The 12,335-nt window shown below is 50.9% G+C and overlaps 5 protein-coding genes across 5 annotated transcripts; 2 read left to right on the plus strand and 3 right to left on the minus strand.

Moving 5' to 3' along the window:
* Window positions 1-1,046: 1,046 nt before the first annotated feature.
* On the minus strand, window positions 1,047-2,982 carry AUEXF2481DRAFT_26760 (uncharacterized protein; the record flags this gene model as incomplete). The annotated part of the gene is made up of 3 exons (XM_013491287.1): window positions 1,047-2,133; window positions 2,191-2,654; window positions 2,725-2,982. The coding sequence occupies 3 exons, from the start codon at window positions 2,980-2,982 to the stop codon at window positions 1,047-1,049; spliced, it is 1,809 nt and encodes a 602-aa protein (XP_013346741.1).
* Window positions 2,983-3,567: 585 nt separating this feature from the next.
* Window positions 3,568-5,340, minus strand: AUEXF2481DRAFT_26761 (uncharacterized protein; the record flags this gene model as incomplete). The annotated part of the gene is made up of 3 exons (XM_013491288.1): window positions 3,568-3,683; window positions 3,735-5,013; window positions 5,071-5,340. 3 exons carry the CDS (start codon window positions 5,338-5,340, stop codon window positions 3,568-3,570), a joined length of 1,665 nt encoding a protein of 554 aa, XP_013346742.1.
* Window positions 5,341-5,513: 173 nt separating this feature from the next.
* On the plus strand, window positions 5,514-5,843 carry AUEXF2481DRAFT_36891 (uncharacterized protein). Its single transcript, XM_013491396.1, has one exon. It carries the CDS (start codon window positions 5,557-5,559, stop codon window positions 5,827-5,829), a length of 273 nt encoding a protein of 90 aa, XP_013346850.1. The 5' UTR covers window positions 5,514-5,556; the 3' UTR covers window positions 5,830-5,843.
* A 680-nt stretch (window positions 5,844-6,523) lies between these two features.
* Window positions 6,524-8,386, plus strand: AUEXF2481DRAFT_481774 (uncharacterized protein). The gene has a single exon (XM_013491611.1). It carries the CDS (start codon window positions 6,902-6,904, stop codon window positions 8,156-8,158), a length of 1,257 nt encoding a protein of 418 aa, XP_013347065.1. The 5' UTR covers window positions 6,524-6,901; the 3' UTR covers window positions 8,159-8,386.
* A 580-nt stretch (window positions 8,387-8,966) lies between these two features.
* Window positions 8,967-11,972, minus strand: AUEXF2481DRAFT_36894 (uncharacterized protein). The gene is made up of 5 exons (XM_013491397.1): window positions 11,322-11,972; window positions 11,168-11,243; window positions 10,909-11,109; window positions 10,281-10,620; window positions 8,967-10,225 (listed from the first exon to the last, which is right to left on the minus strand). The coding sequence occupies exons 1-5, from the start codon at window positions 11,492-11,494 to the stop codon at window positions 9,225-9,227; spliced, it is 1,791 nt and encodes a 596-aa protein (XP_013346851.1). The 5' UTR covers window positions 11,495-11,972; the 3' UTR covers window positions 8,967-9,224.
* Between the last annotated feature and the right edge of the window lie 363 nt (window positions 11,973-12,335).

Below are 12,335 nucleotides of genomic sequence, written 5' to 3' on the forward strand. Positions count from 1 at the left end.
TGAAACGCAACATTGTTATTGCCGTAATCATCATCGTCCTCTTTATCCTCCTCACACTTCTCGGTTTCCTCATCTGGTGGATCCAAAACGGGTTCCCAAGACGAGGAGGTGGTGATAGTTATACTGATGATGAGGAGAGTGCACACTGAGACGATAGGATTGGATATTCAGGAAGCATACAAGTCTGCGGGATATCGCTGGGCAAGAGATTGGACATGACAATGTGTCGGCAATGAATGAAAGCATCATGATGGCGTTTGGGCAGTGATTGTTATTTTTCTCTCATCTTTTTCATTTTCCTTTACGCCATACATCATTCAAGACGAGCACGACAGCAAAAGAGACAAGACACAAGACATGTAGAGGAGGCATGCATTCATGGCATATTCGAGAAACGACATATAATGTAGTTATACCCCCCTTTGAGACGCAAAAAGCACAAGAAGTCCAAACGAGAAGCAGGCCATAAGAATTAGTCGACCACTCTTCCCGCACGCAGAAAAGCAATCTTTTTCATCACATCTTCATGTGACATTCGAAATTTCAAAAAGGGGATGAGTTTCTCCTCCAAGCAAATTTGATATCTTCGCACAACAAGGCAACAACAGTCTGGGGGTGTCGAACAGCCATGATAAAGCAGAACAAGCAATGGAAATGACAAATGTCGAGAAAAGAGAAGAGTGGTGGGGGCATTTTTTTCAAGTTTCTCGTTAAATATTGCGTGGGTGTCAATAAGAAAGAAGAAAATCGCGACAAGGGCAAGGGCTCGTTAATAATAACATCTCTTTCAGCGCATCAGCAACACGTACAACAGGTTTTTCTTCGTTCTGAGAAAGAGACGCGGCATTGCTTCTGGACGAAAGCAAGGCATGGGGGGGAATAAACGTGGGTAGAAACAGAAAAGAAGAAGAAGAAGGATACGAAAAGTAAACCAGAATGGTCCCATTGCAGAACCCTGTACAGCAAATCTGCCACGAGAGGATTGTGGCAGATAACAATTCGAATGGGATGATGGTATATCGTCGTATGCAGCGTCATCTAGTCTTTTAAACCTGACCGACGGCACGTGTGCCAAAGACATCGGTTTCAGAAGGAAGAGGACTATCATGGTACATTTTCATGTTCTTCGAGTTGGAACGGTCGAAGGGGGGAGGGGGGCGCTTGCCATTGGCATTGGTCATGCCGCCCATGTGGGTGTCGGTGAAGCTGTGCTGAGGGTGGGAGCCCCAGTGCGGCGCATTGCCCATTGGTGCATCTTCGCCGTCGGCATCAGCATCGGCGTCAGCGTCAGCATCAGCATCGGCGTCGGCATCAGCGTCAGCATCTTCGTCGTCGTCAATGTGGTGAGTGCTCAATTGACGAGAAGTGGTATGACCGTTCTGGAGAGAGTTCTGGTTCGCTCTTATATCGTAGGGAGAAGTCGTAGGTAGCTGAGCGGGCGTGGGTTGCAGGTTCCTGGAGGAGGCGGCGGTTGCGTTGGCAGATGGAGTCGAGATGGCAGCCTGCTCATTCGGCGAGGGCTGGAGACTGACGCCAGCGCCGCCAGCTTTACCGGCCTTGACAGCACCTCTCCATCTGCCAATCATGCGGTCGTAGTCCCAGTCACGAGATTGGTCCTTGGTCAACATGTCGGAAACGATGGCAGGGTCGAGGGGCAGCGAGACGGGAGGCTGCAGCATGAACTCGCGGGGCAATTGTAGGTTGCTCATGCGGGCAAACTGTTCCTTGAGCTGGGCGATCTCTTGTTGTGCTTTGGCCAATTCTTCGTCCTTCTCTTTTGATTGCTGATTAGCACGAGCGAATGCACGCAAGATCTCAATCTCCCAAGTAGAGCTCTTGTCCTTGTCCGAGAGTGGAGACCAATTGTTCCAGGCGGCCTGTAGATGCATCTGTAGCCTGCGGACGTCTTTCTCGGGAACGGATGTAGGCATCTGTTGAACACGTTGTGTGATCTGGCGTTGGAGGGCGTCAAGCTGGGCATCGGAGGGAACGTCGAGGGACCACGATTCGCTGCTCGCAAACGGAGTCATGGAGAAGAGGGTCTGTGGAGCGGGAAGGGCATGGAGGCACAAGGATGGGAAGTTCATGGAGCAGAAGTCGAAGTTGAAGACATCTTGGTGCGACACTCTGCGTCTGGAAGTAGGCGTGTCAGCACATGGAGGAAAAAGCGAAAAGGGACAAAAAGAGTACCTGGCAGCCTCGAGACTGTCGAGAAGTTCACGCAGGGCCAATTCGGCGGCTTTTGCATCATCTTGAGAATCTTGGTCTTTGGCGTGCGAGGAGCGCTGCAGGTGGGCGACGTTGGGACGGTTGGACGAAGAAAGATCCGAGATGCGTGGAGGCAGGTTGTTGATGACGCCGGTGCCTTGCCAGGAAGCAGTGTTGAGGCCGAAACGGGGGTCGCGCAGGTTGACGGGGCTGACGCCCATGGCGCTCGAGGCGCCGCCAGCTGTGTCTTGAGATGAAATGGTCATACGGCGACCCCACTGGCCCGTCGGGGTGCCGCGGTCGCTGGCTCCATCGTCGTCGTGCTGGAGCCTGCTGTTGTTGTTGGCGCTGGCCCTCAGGCTGTTTCGCGGTTGGCGTCTCGTGATGCCGCCTCGCATGACCTTGATTTTTTCGACGTCGTGGATGCCATCTGCCGGCTTGGGGTTCTGTAGCCATCAAAGTCAGCATGGCAGGCAATTGGAGCAGGGAGGAGACTTGCAAGACGAGAGGACTTACCTTGGGCTTGATGTAGAGATCCAGATGGCGGCCGAGGGATGAAGAGGTGAAGGCCTGGTTGCAGAATGGGCAGTTGCGGTCCTTGGGAGCCTTAGTCGACGAGTCCAAACTGTTGTCGAGGTCATTCTGGCTGCCGTTGACGGATTGCGAGTGCGATGCAGAGTCCTGTGGGCCCATGCCAGGCCCTGTCACGGTGCCTGTGGCCGACGATGAGGGAGTCGACACCGTGGCCGGCGTCTGAGACGACGCTTCTGCCATGCTGCTTTTTTCTGCTCACTCGTAAGGAGGGTCGAGTCGGTCGTGCTATCCGAAAGCTGTCATTCGCCTTTTTAGATGTCTTCGAGCATTTTGCTATCCTTAGAGTTTCCTCAATGTTTCCATGCCACACCCCAAGCGACGTGACAGAGTGCAAGAGGTCGAGGAACAGTAAACTTAATAGCTGCTGCCAAGATGCTTGCCGAAGAAGGAACGCCTGCGCTTCTTGCCGATGCCTCGACCACTTCCAAGTCGCTTTCCTCACTACCACCACGTGCCATTTGCTTTTCTTCTGCATGCTTTTCTATCGCCATCGCCATCGCCATCGCCTTTAATTCTGTTATTCTTTCTATATCTAACCATCCCCCGTCACCAGCTGTGTTTGCTTGGGGTTTCAATTGCTCCATCCCGTCCGTTGAGGCTTCCCGATTACGGGCAACCATTACATGCACACACCTGAAAGGGAAACCGTTCCTCCACAAAATCTACCGACAAAATATTGCGAGATACACGACTTTTGTAAATTCCCCTACATCTTGAGCCATCTTGTCTCAGGTCTGTCTACCAGTACTCGACCAATCCTCATGTTTAGCCGTGGATAGCCTCATAGACATACTCTGAGATTGCCAGCACCTTCTCCTCTTCCAATCTCCTACATACCACTTGAAGCGATACATGAGCTCCGTCGTAGATTTCTGCGTCGTCTACTCGGAGTTAGCAAGGGAAAGATGAACCGAACATTGGTATCAACTTACAAGTAGCCTGTGTCTTCTCATCCACGTCCGACACCGGCTTGAAGTCAGCATATGCCTTGTCCACAGTCTTGTCAACCTTTGTGACTGGGACAATCGCAGAGCTGTAGTCAAGCACATTGACCCACACCGAATAGCTGTATGAGGTGTACTTGTTTGGACGAGCTGCGGTAAAAGGTGCCAGTGGGGAAATGATAGCATCGACTGGACGCCCGGTGCCAGTCGATTCGCTCGTTGAGTTCCAGTACTCCATGTACTCCTTCTCGGCGTCCCGCTTGTTTACTTGATTACGCATGATGTCGGTCGCATTGGCTTCGGGGGCCCGCTCAAACATGATGTTAGGCTTGGGTTCCTCTCCACTGAGGGCAAAGGCTCTCGCAGCATCTGCATTACCATCATAATTCCACGACTTGCCACAGATTTCCTCGAGCTTACCGTGGCTAGGGGGCTGCCACTCAATGACCTTGTGTCCCAGAGCCTCAAGCTTTTGGACCGTCTCCTCAAGTGCTCTCTTGATCGGAGGGTGTGGGGCACAATTGCCATCATGCTTGAGAACCGCGAATGTCAATTTCTTCTCGCTTGCAAGCTTTCTAGCCGTCTCCTCTTGCTCGTATCTCCAGGGCAGAGGGTGCACGCGAGGATCGTGTTTCCATGGTTCAGTCCGTAGGATAGATTTCACGGCTAGCTTGAGGCCAGCAGATGAAGACGATAAGGGCCCAACAACGCTGAGAATGCTCGGAGCTCCATCAAACGAGTTGGCCATTCCTTCATATGGCAACCTGCCGCTACTGGGTCTCAAACCGAAAAGGCCATTGAACGCGGCAGGAATTCTGATGCTTCCGCCAATGTCAGTTCCCCAACCAAGAGGACTGCCTTTGAGCGAAATGAGAGCACCTTCGCCGCCAGAGCTACCACCAGCACTGAGATTTCTGTTCGTAGGGTTCCAGCAGTAGTCAATGATGTTGTTAGTCGTCTCTCCACACATCAATGTGTGTGGCACTGCCGTTTTGACGTAGAGCACGGCGCCCAGACTGCGTAGTTCCTTGACCATAAGAGACTCGTACACCTTCTCTTTGCCGGTTCCCTTCTCGCCTTGGAAGGTACCGATCCAGCCAACGTAGCCCATGTGAGTTTCGACTCCTTTAACATGGAACTGGTCTTTCAGCGATACGGGCAAACCGTGAAGAGGCCCCACTGGCTTTTTGTGGTTTGTAAAGTAGTGGTCAAGTTGCTGGGCCGATTCAATTGCAGCATCGTAGAAGATTTCGTGGAGGCAGTTCACCTGACAGTGGTTCAGCATTGCTAATGTTCAAGCATGGATCTAGCTTTCAAAACTCACCAATTGATGAGCCACAGCACTTCGGTGACAGAAAGCTTTTGTGACTTCGACAGCGGTCCATTCACCAGTACTGGTCTTCTTGACAATCTCAACAGCTTCTGTCTCAGTGATCTCGATTTCCTTGGGGTCTAGGTACTGTTGAATGAACGTGCCAGTGACATTTCTTTGCTCTTCTACAGGAGGCGGCGCAGGAATTCGCCATTCCTCGGGTATCAGTGAAAGCACCGAATCACGCTTTTGAGCAGCAATCTGCTTCCAATTGGGTGCCATGAATGTTGAGTGGTCAGGAGGAGAGATACGATATGAGCAGATGTTGAGGAAGTGAATTCAATCTGATGCTGTTTACGTAGAAACTCAACTTGGCCGAGCCTAGGAGCAGACAACATATTTGCCTTCTTTCTTCTGATGATGCTTAGCAACATCTCCGAGAGTCGGCGGAGGGGCGGGCGCCCGCCTATCTACCTTCCAACTGCGGGGCTGATTGGCATGAACCTTGCAAAACGCTATCAGATAGTTGCTTCACCTCCATATCGTTGGCGACGTCTATCGTCTATAGATCATGACACTCTGATTAACCTGGGTTTCGATGCGGATCGGTACAACATCAAAGAGAGAGCTTGTCTTGTGTCAACAGATCAGGGTGAGGTTACGATTCAGGAGACCGTTCGCGAATTTGTCCCTCTGATGACGTACCACCCATGGATGGGTGAAGACGCTTTCCTCCATGCACAAAGGGTTCCGTCAAGTAACGCGATATGATACGGACAAGTCGCAACGATTTATGCTCCTATTGAAGAGCTACTGTTCAAGTATGCCAGTGATCAGTACCGACTTTGAGATCGTTGTGACTTGACGCGGTCGATAGCGCGTGCCCAATCTTATGCGTGAAGTGAACCCTCTACTTTACCTTAAGATGTCTTCGTTATACTTCTGTACGAACACCCATCACCGAGCCAGCGCTTGGTGGTGGCTTTTATGTGCTTGCCGTCGCTAGTCTGTCAGACTCCAGACCTAATGTGAGCCAGCAACGTGAATTCCCTTTTCCCATCCTCTTGACGCCCAACACCGACTTCTAAACATTCCTGAAGCAAGCATAGCAACGTGGCCATGAGGGTCTGGACTCAAACAATCCAATGACCTTCGTCGAATCAGTCTCTTCGCAGTTCGCGACGCGCTGCTTGTTTGCTGTTCTTCCGATTAACGAGCTACCTGCGCTCGCCACATGCACAGCCACTGCATCGAAGGCCGTGTCTCTCATAGGTCAGTCTGTCGCTTGGGAAGCGCATAATCGAACATGTCTACAAGCGACGGTGCCATAAAGTCACACCCGGCTGCAGCAGGGCGCGTTACCTCTCGCTCGACCGACCATTCATAGTGTGTCAGGACTTGGCTCACTGCAGCGGATGTACAAGACATCTAGTCCGCGAGCCCAAAGCTACTGACAAGCATTCGCAGAACGACCAACCTGCACATTCAGCATAACTACCCAAAGCTATCTCATCACACTGTCCGGGAGAATATCGTCCGATCATCCAAGGGCAATTCGGTCTATTATTTGTAAGGGCTTCAAAGCGCATCGCTTTGTCCAAGATTTCGAAAACCCGTCGTGTCTTTGTTCTTCGAGGACCTCATTTATCTTCAGCACACCGCTACATAAACCACCAGCCCCCTCATTTTCAAACTCACGACCACTTATCATCATCATAATACGGACTCTCCCAAACCAAAAACCTTTCCATCTTCCCAACATCGCTTGCTGGTCAAGCCATTTATCTCACAAATTACGTCATTCGCATTCGCATAGCATATCCGACTCATACACACCTAGAACATGGCAATCGGTCAAACGGTGACGGTGGTCAATAAGTCTGGCAAGGTTGTCAGTACTGGCAAACACGTCGTCAAGGTTTTCAAAGAGGCCAAGTCAGCATACAGAGAACGCAAGGCCGAGATTAAAGCCGTGCGCGATGCAGACATCGAACAAAAGCGTCTTCAGAAAACACTAGAAAAATTTACGCTAGAAGACGATCGTGCCTCACAATCTTCTCGCCGTTCTCACACGTCAAGCAGAAGCAAGAGATTGAATCGCGATCGACCACCCGTGGAACGTGGATACTCGGACAGCTTCTACGCTAATGATAAAACATCAACTCCGAGAAGCCGTCAGCAGTCGGGACTTCGCAATGAATTTGATCCTGATGGAGAGAGACAACACAACGAACTGGTCCGGAGGCACACCACCGACATGGGTCAGGAAGTTCAACGACCAAGGACATCACGCTCAGTATCAGAAGCAGACATCGACATGGACCTCGCTTATGGCGAATTACCACCACCTCTGCCGGAACGACCACGAGACAACGAGATCGAATTACGGGAGAAGATGACAAAATTGCAGCAGCTGCTAGACGAGGCAAATTGCGTCCAGCACTCTGTCATCGCCACCATCGAGAACCTCCAAAAGAATCCTGACGCTTTGGCTGCTGTAGCGCTCACCCTTGGTGAAATCAGTACCATTGCAGGCAAAATGGCTCCTGGTGTGTTGACGTCGATGAAGACCGCATTCCCAGCCATCATTGCACTACTCGCCTCACCACAATTCATGATTGCTGCCGGCGTAGGTGTCGGCGTCACAATAATCGCATTCGGCGGCTACAAAATCATCAAGAAGATTCAAAAGCACAAAGAAGATGCTGCCGAGCTCAAAAACGGAGGCCAACGTCGCATCGAGGACAACGAATCTGTATCCGAATACGACGAATTATACGAACTCGATGGAGATCTCGACCACATAGAAGTCTGGCGCCGTGGTATCGCTGACGCCGAAGCCCAAAGTCTTGGTACCAGTGTCGACGGCGAATTCATCACCCCGGATGCTGGTAGGCAACTCGTCTCTGAAGGTGTGATTCGACAAGAAGATCTCAAGTCCATGCGCTCGAGCAAGTCTCACAAGACTACAAAGTCAAAGAAGAGCAAAAAGGATGCCAAGAGTGAGAAGGAGTCCACTGTTGGTAGCTCCAAGGACAAAGAGAAGCGTAAGAAGAAAGAACCGAGTGGGTTGAGGATGCTGTTCAAGACACGCGCGTGATATTGGTGACTTGGTTTCTGTTTTTCTGCCATACAATTTGCTCTTTTGCTCTTGTTGATTACCAGTATTAAAGCAGATACGAGTTATGTTGTCTTGCTAATTGTCCATGTATGTTTTGTCCTGTCCTACAGCGTATTTAGCGGCATTTTCATTGTCCTCTCCATCATCACTCACCGAATACAGCGCTAGTTCTTGTCTTGTCTTTCGAAGTACAAAACTGCTTTATTGCCACCTTCCTTATTGTGATATAAAAACAAAATTGATATACTTGAGACTAGGGTTGTAGAGATATTCATGATGAGGTCAAACAAGCCTTTTCTCGAGTCTCGAGAATCGGTTTGCTTCCACGGCATCAAAAACATGGTGTTTGTCCAGGCATGTCTGCCCATGATGCATAAACATATGTCCTGCAGCAAGATCTGTCTTCACTCGTCCCAGATGTTGTCTACAGCAGCCTCCCTATATGCCGAATACTCTCCCACCCTCTCCTCCAATGATCAAAGCAGGATAAAGATGAGCTGTAGAAAGGCACAGTCATATCTCGGATCGATGAGCCTAGCGCAGGGAGTCGTTGACACGAGACATCTCGACGACATCGCTTCAGCTAAATGAATTACCGTGCCTTCAGTCAGCTATAAGTGTGACAGTAAGTTGCACGCGGGGAGGAGGGTCCTCCGATGTCAAGTATCGCCTGTAATCAGACGCAGAGCAGCGAAGTACTACGTCCATAGGACTAAACACACGAAGATATGTTACCACAAGCGATTCTGATTCACATTCAACAGATGATCAAGCGATAGAAGCATTATTTGTAAAGTGTTTTTAGTATTGAGTGGCTCCAGATTTCTTTTTATCTAGGAGTGATCCCTTTGTGTGACGGGAAAATAAAAAAGCAAGCTTACGCGTACAGTTTTTTGCGCAGCGCTGGTATTATTGAAAGCGCAAAAGAAAGAGCAAAAACGTGAATGAACACCCCCCAAAAAAGAGAACCAAAAGTATGCACAAATTTCATCAACTCATCGAAGAGGCGGTGAGATGCCGCCTAGGAGGAAGCGGAAGGAGTGGCTTAGATCTGGGGACCGGCCTTGATGACATCCTCGGTGGCTTCGCTCGAGTACTTCTCGAAGTTGTCGTTGAAGAGCTTGCCGAGCTTCTTGACCTCTCCCTGGAAGTCTGCGGTACCGGTCCAGCACTTGGCCGGGTTGAGGACCTCGTCGGGAACATTGCTGCAGGTCTTGGGGACTTGCAGGTTGAAGGTTTGGTAAGTCTCGTACTCGTTGTTGGCAAGCTCGCCACTGTGAATGGCGTCGAGGATGGCGCGAGTGTACTTGAGAGGGCAACGCTTGCCGCCAGTGGTGGCACCGGCACCGACCCAACCGGTGTTGAGGAGCCATGCGTTGGCCTTGTGCTCCTTGATCTTCTCGGCGAGCATGGTAGCGTAGCGCATGGGGTGAAGAGCCAAGAAGGGCTGAGCGAAACAAGATGAAAAGGTAGCCTGGGGCTCGGTGACACCCTGCTCAGTACCGGCCATCTTGGAGGTGTAACCGGAGATGAAGTGGAACATGGTCTGCTCGGGGGTGAGCTTGGAGATGGGAGGAAGGACACCACGAGCATCGCAAGTAAGCAGGATAATGTTGGTGGGGTGACCAGACGAGATGCAAGGAATCTTGGTGTTCTCGATGTACTCAATGGGGTAGGCGCAGCGAGTGTTCTCAGTAAGAGTGGAGTCCTCGTAGTCGACCTCTCTGGTGGTGGGATCGAAGACGACGTTCTCGAGGATGGAACCGAACTTGATGGCGTTGAAGATATCGGGCTCCTTCTCAGCGGAAAGACCAATAGTCTTGGCGTAGCAACCACCCTCAATGTTGAAGACGCCCTTGTCGGACCAGCAGTGCTCGTCGTCGCCGATCAAGGCACGCTTGGGGTCGGCAGAGAGAGTGGTCTTGCCAGTACCGGAGAGACCGAAGAAGACAGTGACATCGCCGTTCTTGCCCTCGTTGGCAGACGAGTGAAGAGTGAGGACGTTGTGCTTGACGGGCATCTCGTAGAAGAGAACGGTGAATACACCTAAGTAGTAAAGTTAGCAAAAGTATAGATGTGCATGTCTAGAAGGATCGCTCGCCTTTTTTCATCTCACCAGCATACTCGGTACCAAGGATGACCATCTCCTTCTCGGCGAAGTTGATGGCGACCGAGGTGGCTGAGGTCATACCAGTGGTGAATCTGTTGGCAGGGAAAGCACCAGCATTGTAGATGACATAGTCGGGGTGGAAGGTCTTCAGCTCCTCTCTCGAAGGGCGGATAAGCATGTTGCGCATGAACAGAGCGTGGTATGCACGAGCACAGACGACTCTGACTCTGATTCTGTAGCGCTCATCCCAGCCGGCGTAACCATCGATAACGTAGATGCGGTTTCTGGTGTTGAGGTAGTCGACTGCACGTTCTCTGTTAATCTTCCAGACCTGTATTTACAAAAGTGGTTAGCAACAGATTATTTGACTTGCATGTGATGGAGTAGAAGGGGTGATCGCCAGAGCCGCGGACAAGCGCGAGCAGCCGATCGGGATGCCGAAGCGTCGCTGTGGACTCCCGAGCCGCTGCGCTTGCCCGAAACATAAAGTGGGGTAGAGCTGACGTAGCGACCCGAGCCCCGCAGTGGAGGCTCCGCTGTGCGAAAACAATTCGGGCCACCCAGCAACCAAATGTTTGTCATGGACGAGATCGGGAAGGATGGGAAAAAAAGTACTGACATCAGGGCTCATCTCCTTGTTGACAGGTCCCCACCAGATCTCTTTCTCTGAGCTAGGCTCACGGACGATACGCTTGTCTGAAGGCGAGCGACCAGTCTTTGCTCCTGAGTAGGCGGAAAGGGCTCCAGATGAAGTGATGGCTGAACCGGTTTCGTAGACGAGGGCATCCTCGTAGAGGGCTGCAACGGAGGGGTTTGCAACCTAGCAAAGGATTAGCTACTGAGCGTACAGGTGTGGTATGATCTTTAAAGTGACTTACAATGGCGACACGGTCGTAGTCAATGTGTGCCTTCTCGTGGAGCTCCTCCTCGATCTCGGTGTGTTCACGCTGAGGTCTGAACATGTTGTTAGTATGGTGTTGATGGAAGAGCATGTAATTGGCAAGCTCAAGCAATAGTAGAGAATGAACTCACTGTACACCACCGGGGTGAAGGGCAGTCTTGTTGACGCTGGAAACCATTTTGAGTGAAGTAGAATGAAAGTTTCCCTTTTGTTGTTTGGCAATCTGTTGCCTGATAAAGTCTTGTTCAAGGGGAGGAGTAGGAGAGTATGGTCGGACAGATTCAGGACTGGACGACGAGGTCATATTTGTACTCGAACTGAGCCTTTCCTCGGATCAGCTCCTGCGCTACTTCTTCACAGAGCTCCTACGATTTCCCCACAACCCTCGCTACTCCGACGGATCTGCCGAGGCCTTTTTGACGCTACTTTCTTCCTAGGGAGAGCATGGGCTTACGGAATAGTATGGGTAGCGTCCAATGGACCGTTTGTAATTGGATGGTACCGTTTCGCGGAGACTAAATGCGATAATGGGCCGGAAGGTCGTAGGCTTCGGGGGACTTCGGCGGGCAAACACGGATGATGCAAGCTTGTTTGATATCTCTTGTTCGGAGCAATTCAGCACGAGTCAATCAATTGCTTTGGTTTCTCGTTCAAGATCGAGTCAATGCTTGAAGTCGTGTATTAATAACCGCAACAAGGACGCTCCTGAGCGGTTCAAGGGAAGAAGTCGGGTGTGTTAAGTAATAGCGATGGATGCTGCGTCATGAAACTGTCTAGATCCTCGATGCAAACCCATTGTAATTTGCGGGGTGCAAGCCTGAGAAATATATGGTTACCTTTTGTCTCTTGTTCTGCGATCTGACGACAGACAATCGTCAGACTCCCCCTCACCTTCATGCATTCTCACGAGTTGACGTACTTATTGAGCACAAAGTAGCACACCACCACCATGTATCTTCTACATGAACCAGGACAATCTGCTGCTTTGTAGACGAAGACGACGAACGGGTTTGACCTTTGCCGAGCTCCCCAAATTATTTCCCCATGTTATCTTTCCCCATGCTGCCCCTTGCGCCTTCCGCGATTTGTTCCCGTCCGCGTGATACAGAGACCACCTCCTTTGGCATTGGTAATTCCGCTTCTCT

The sequence above is a fragment of the Aureobasidium subglaciale genome (assembly GCF_000721755.1).
Source record: "Aureobasidium subglaciale EXF-2481 unplaced genomic scaffold scaffold_3, whole genome shotgun sequence".
Lineage (NCBI taxonomy): Eukaryota > Fungi > Ascomycota > Dothideomycetes > Dothideales > Saccotheciaceae > Aureobasidium > Aureobasidium subglaciale.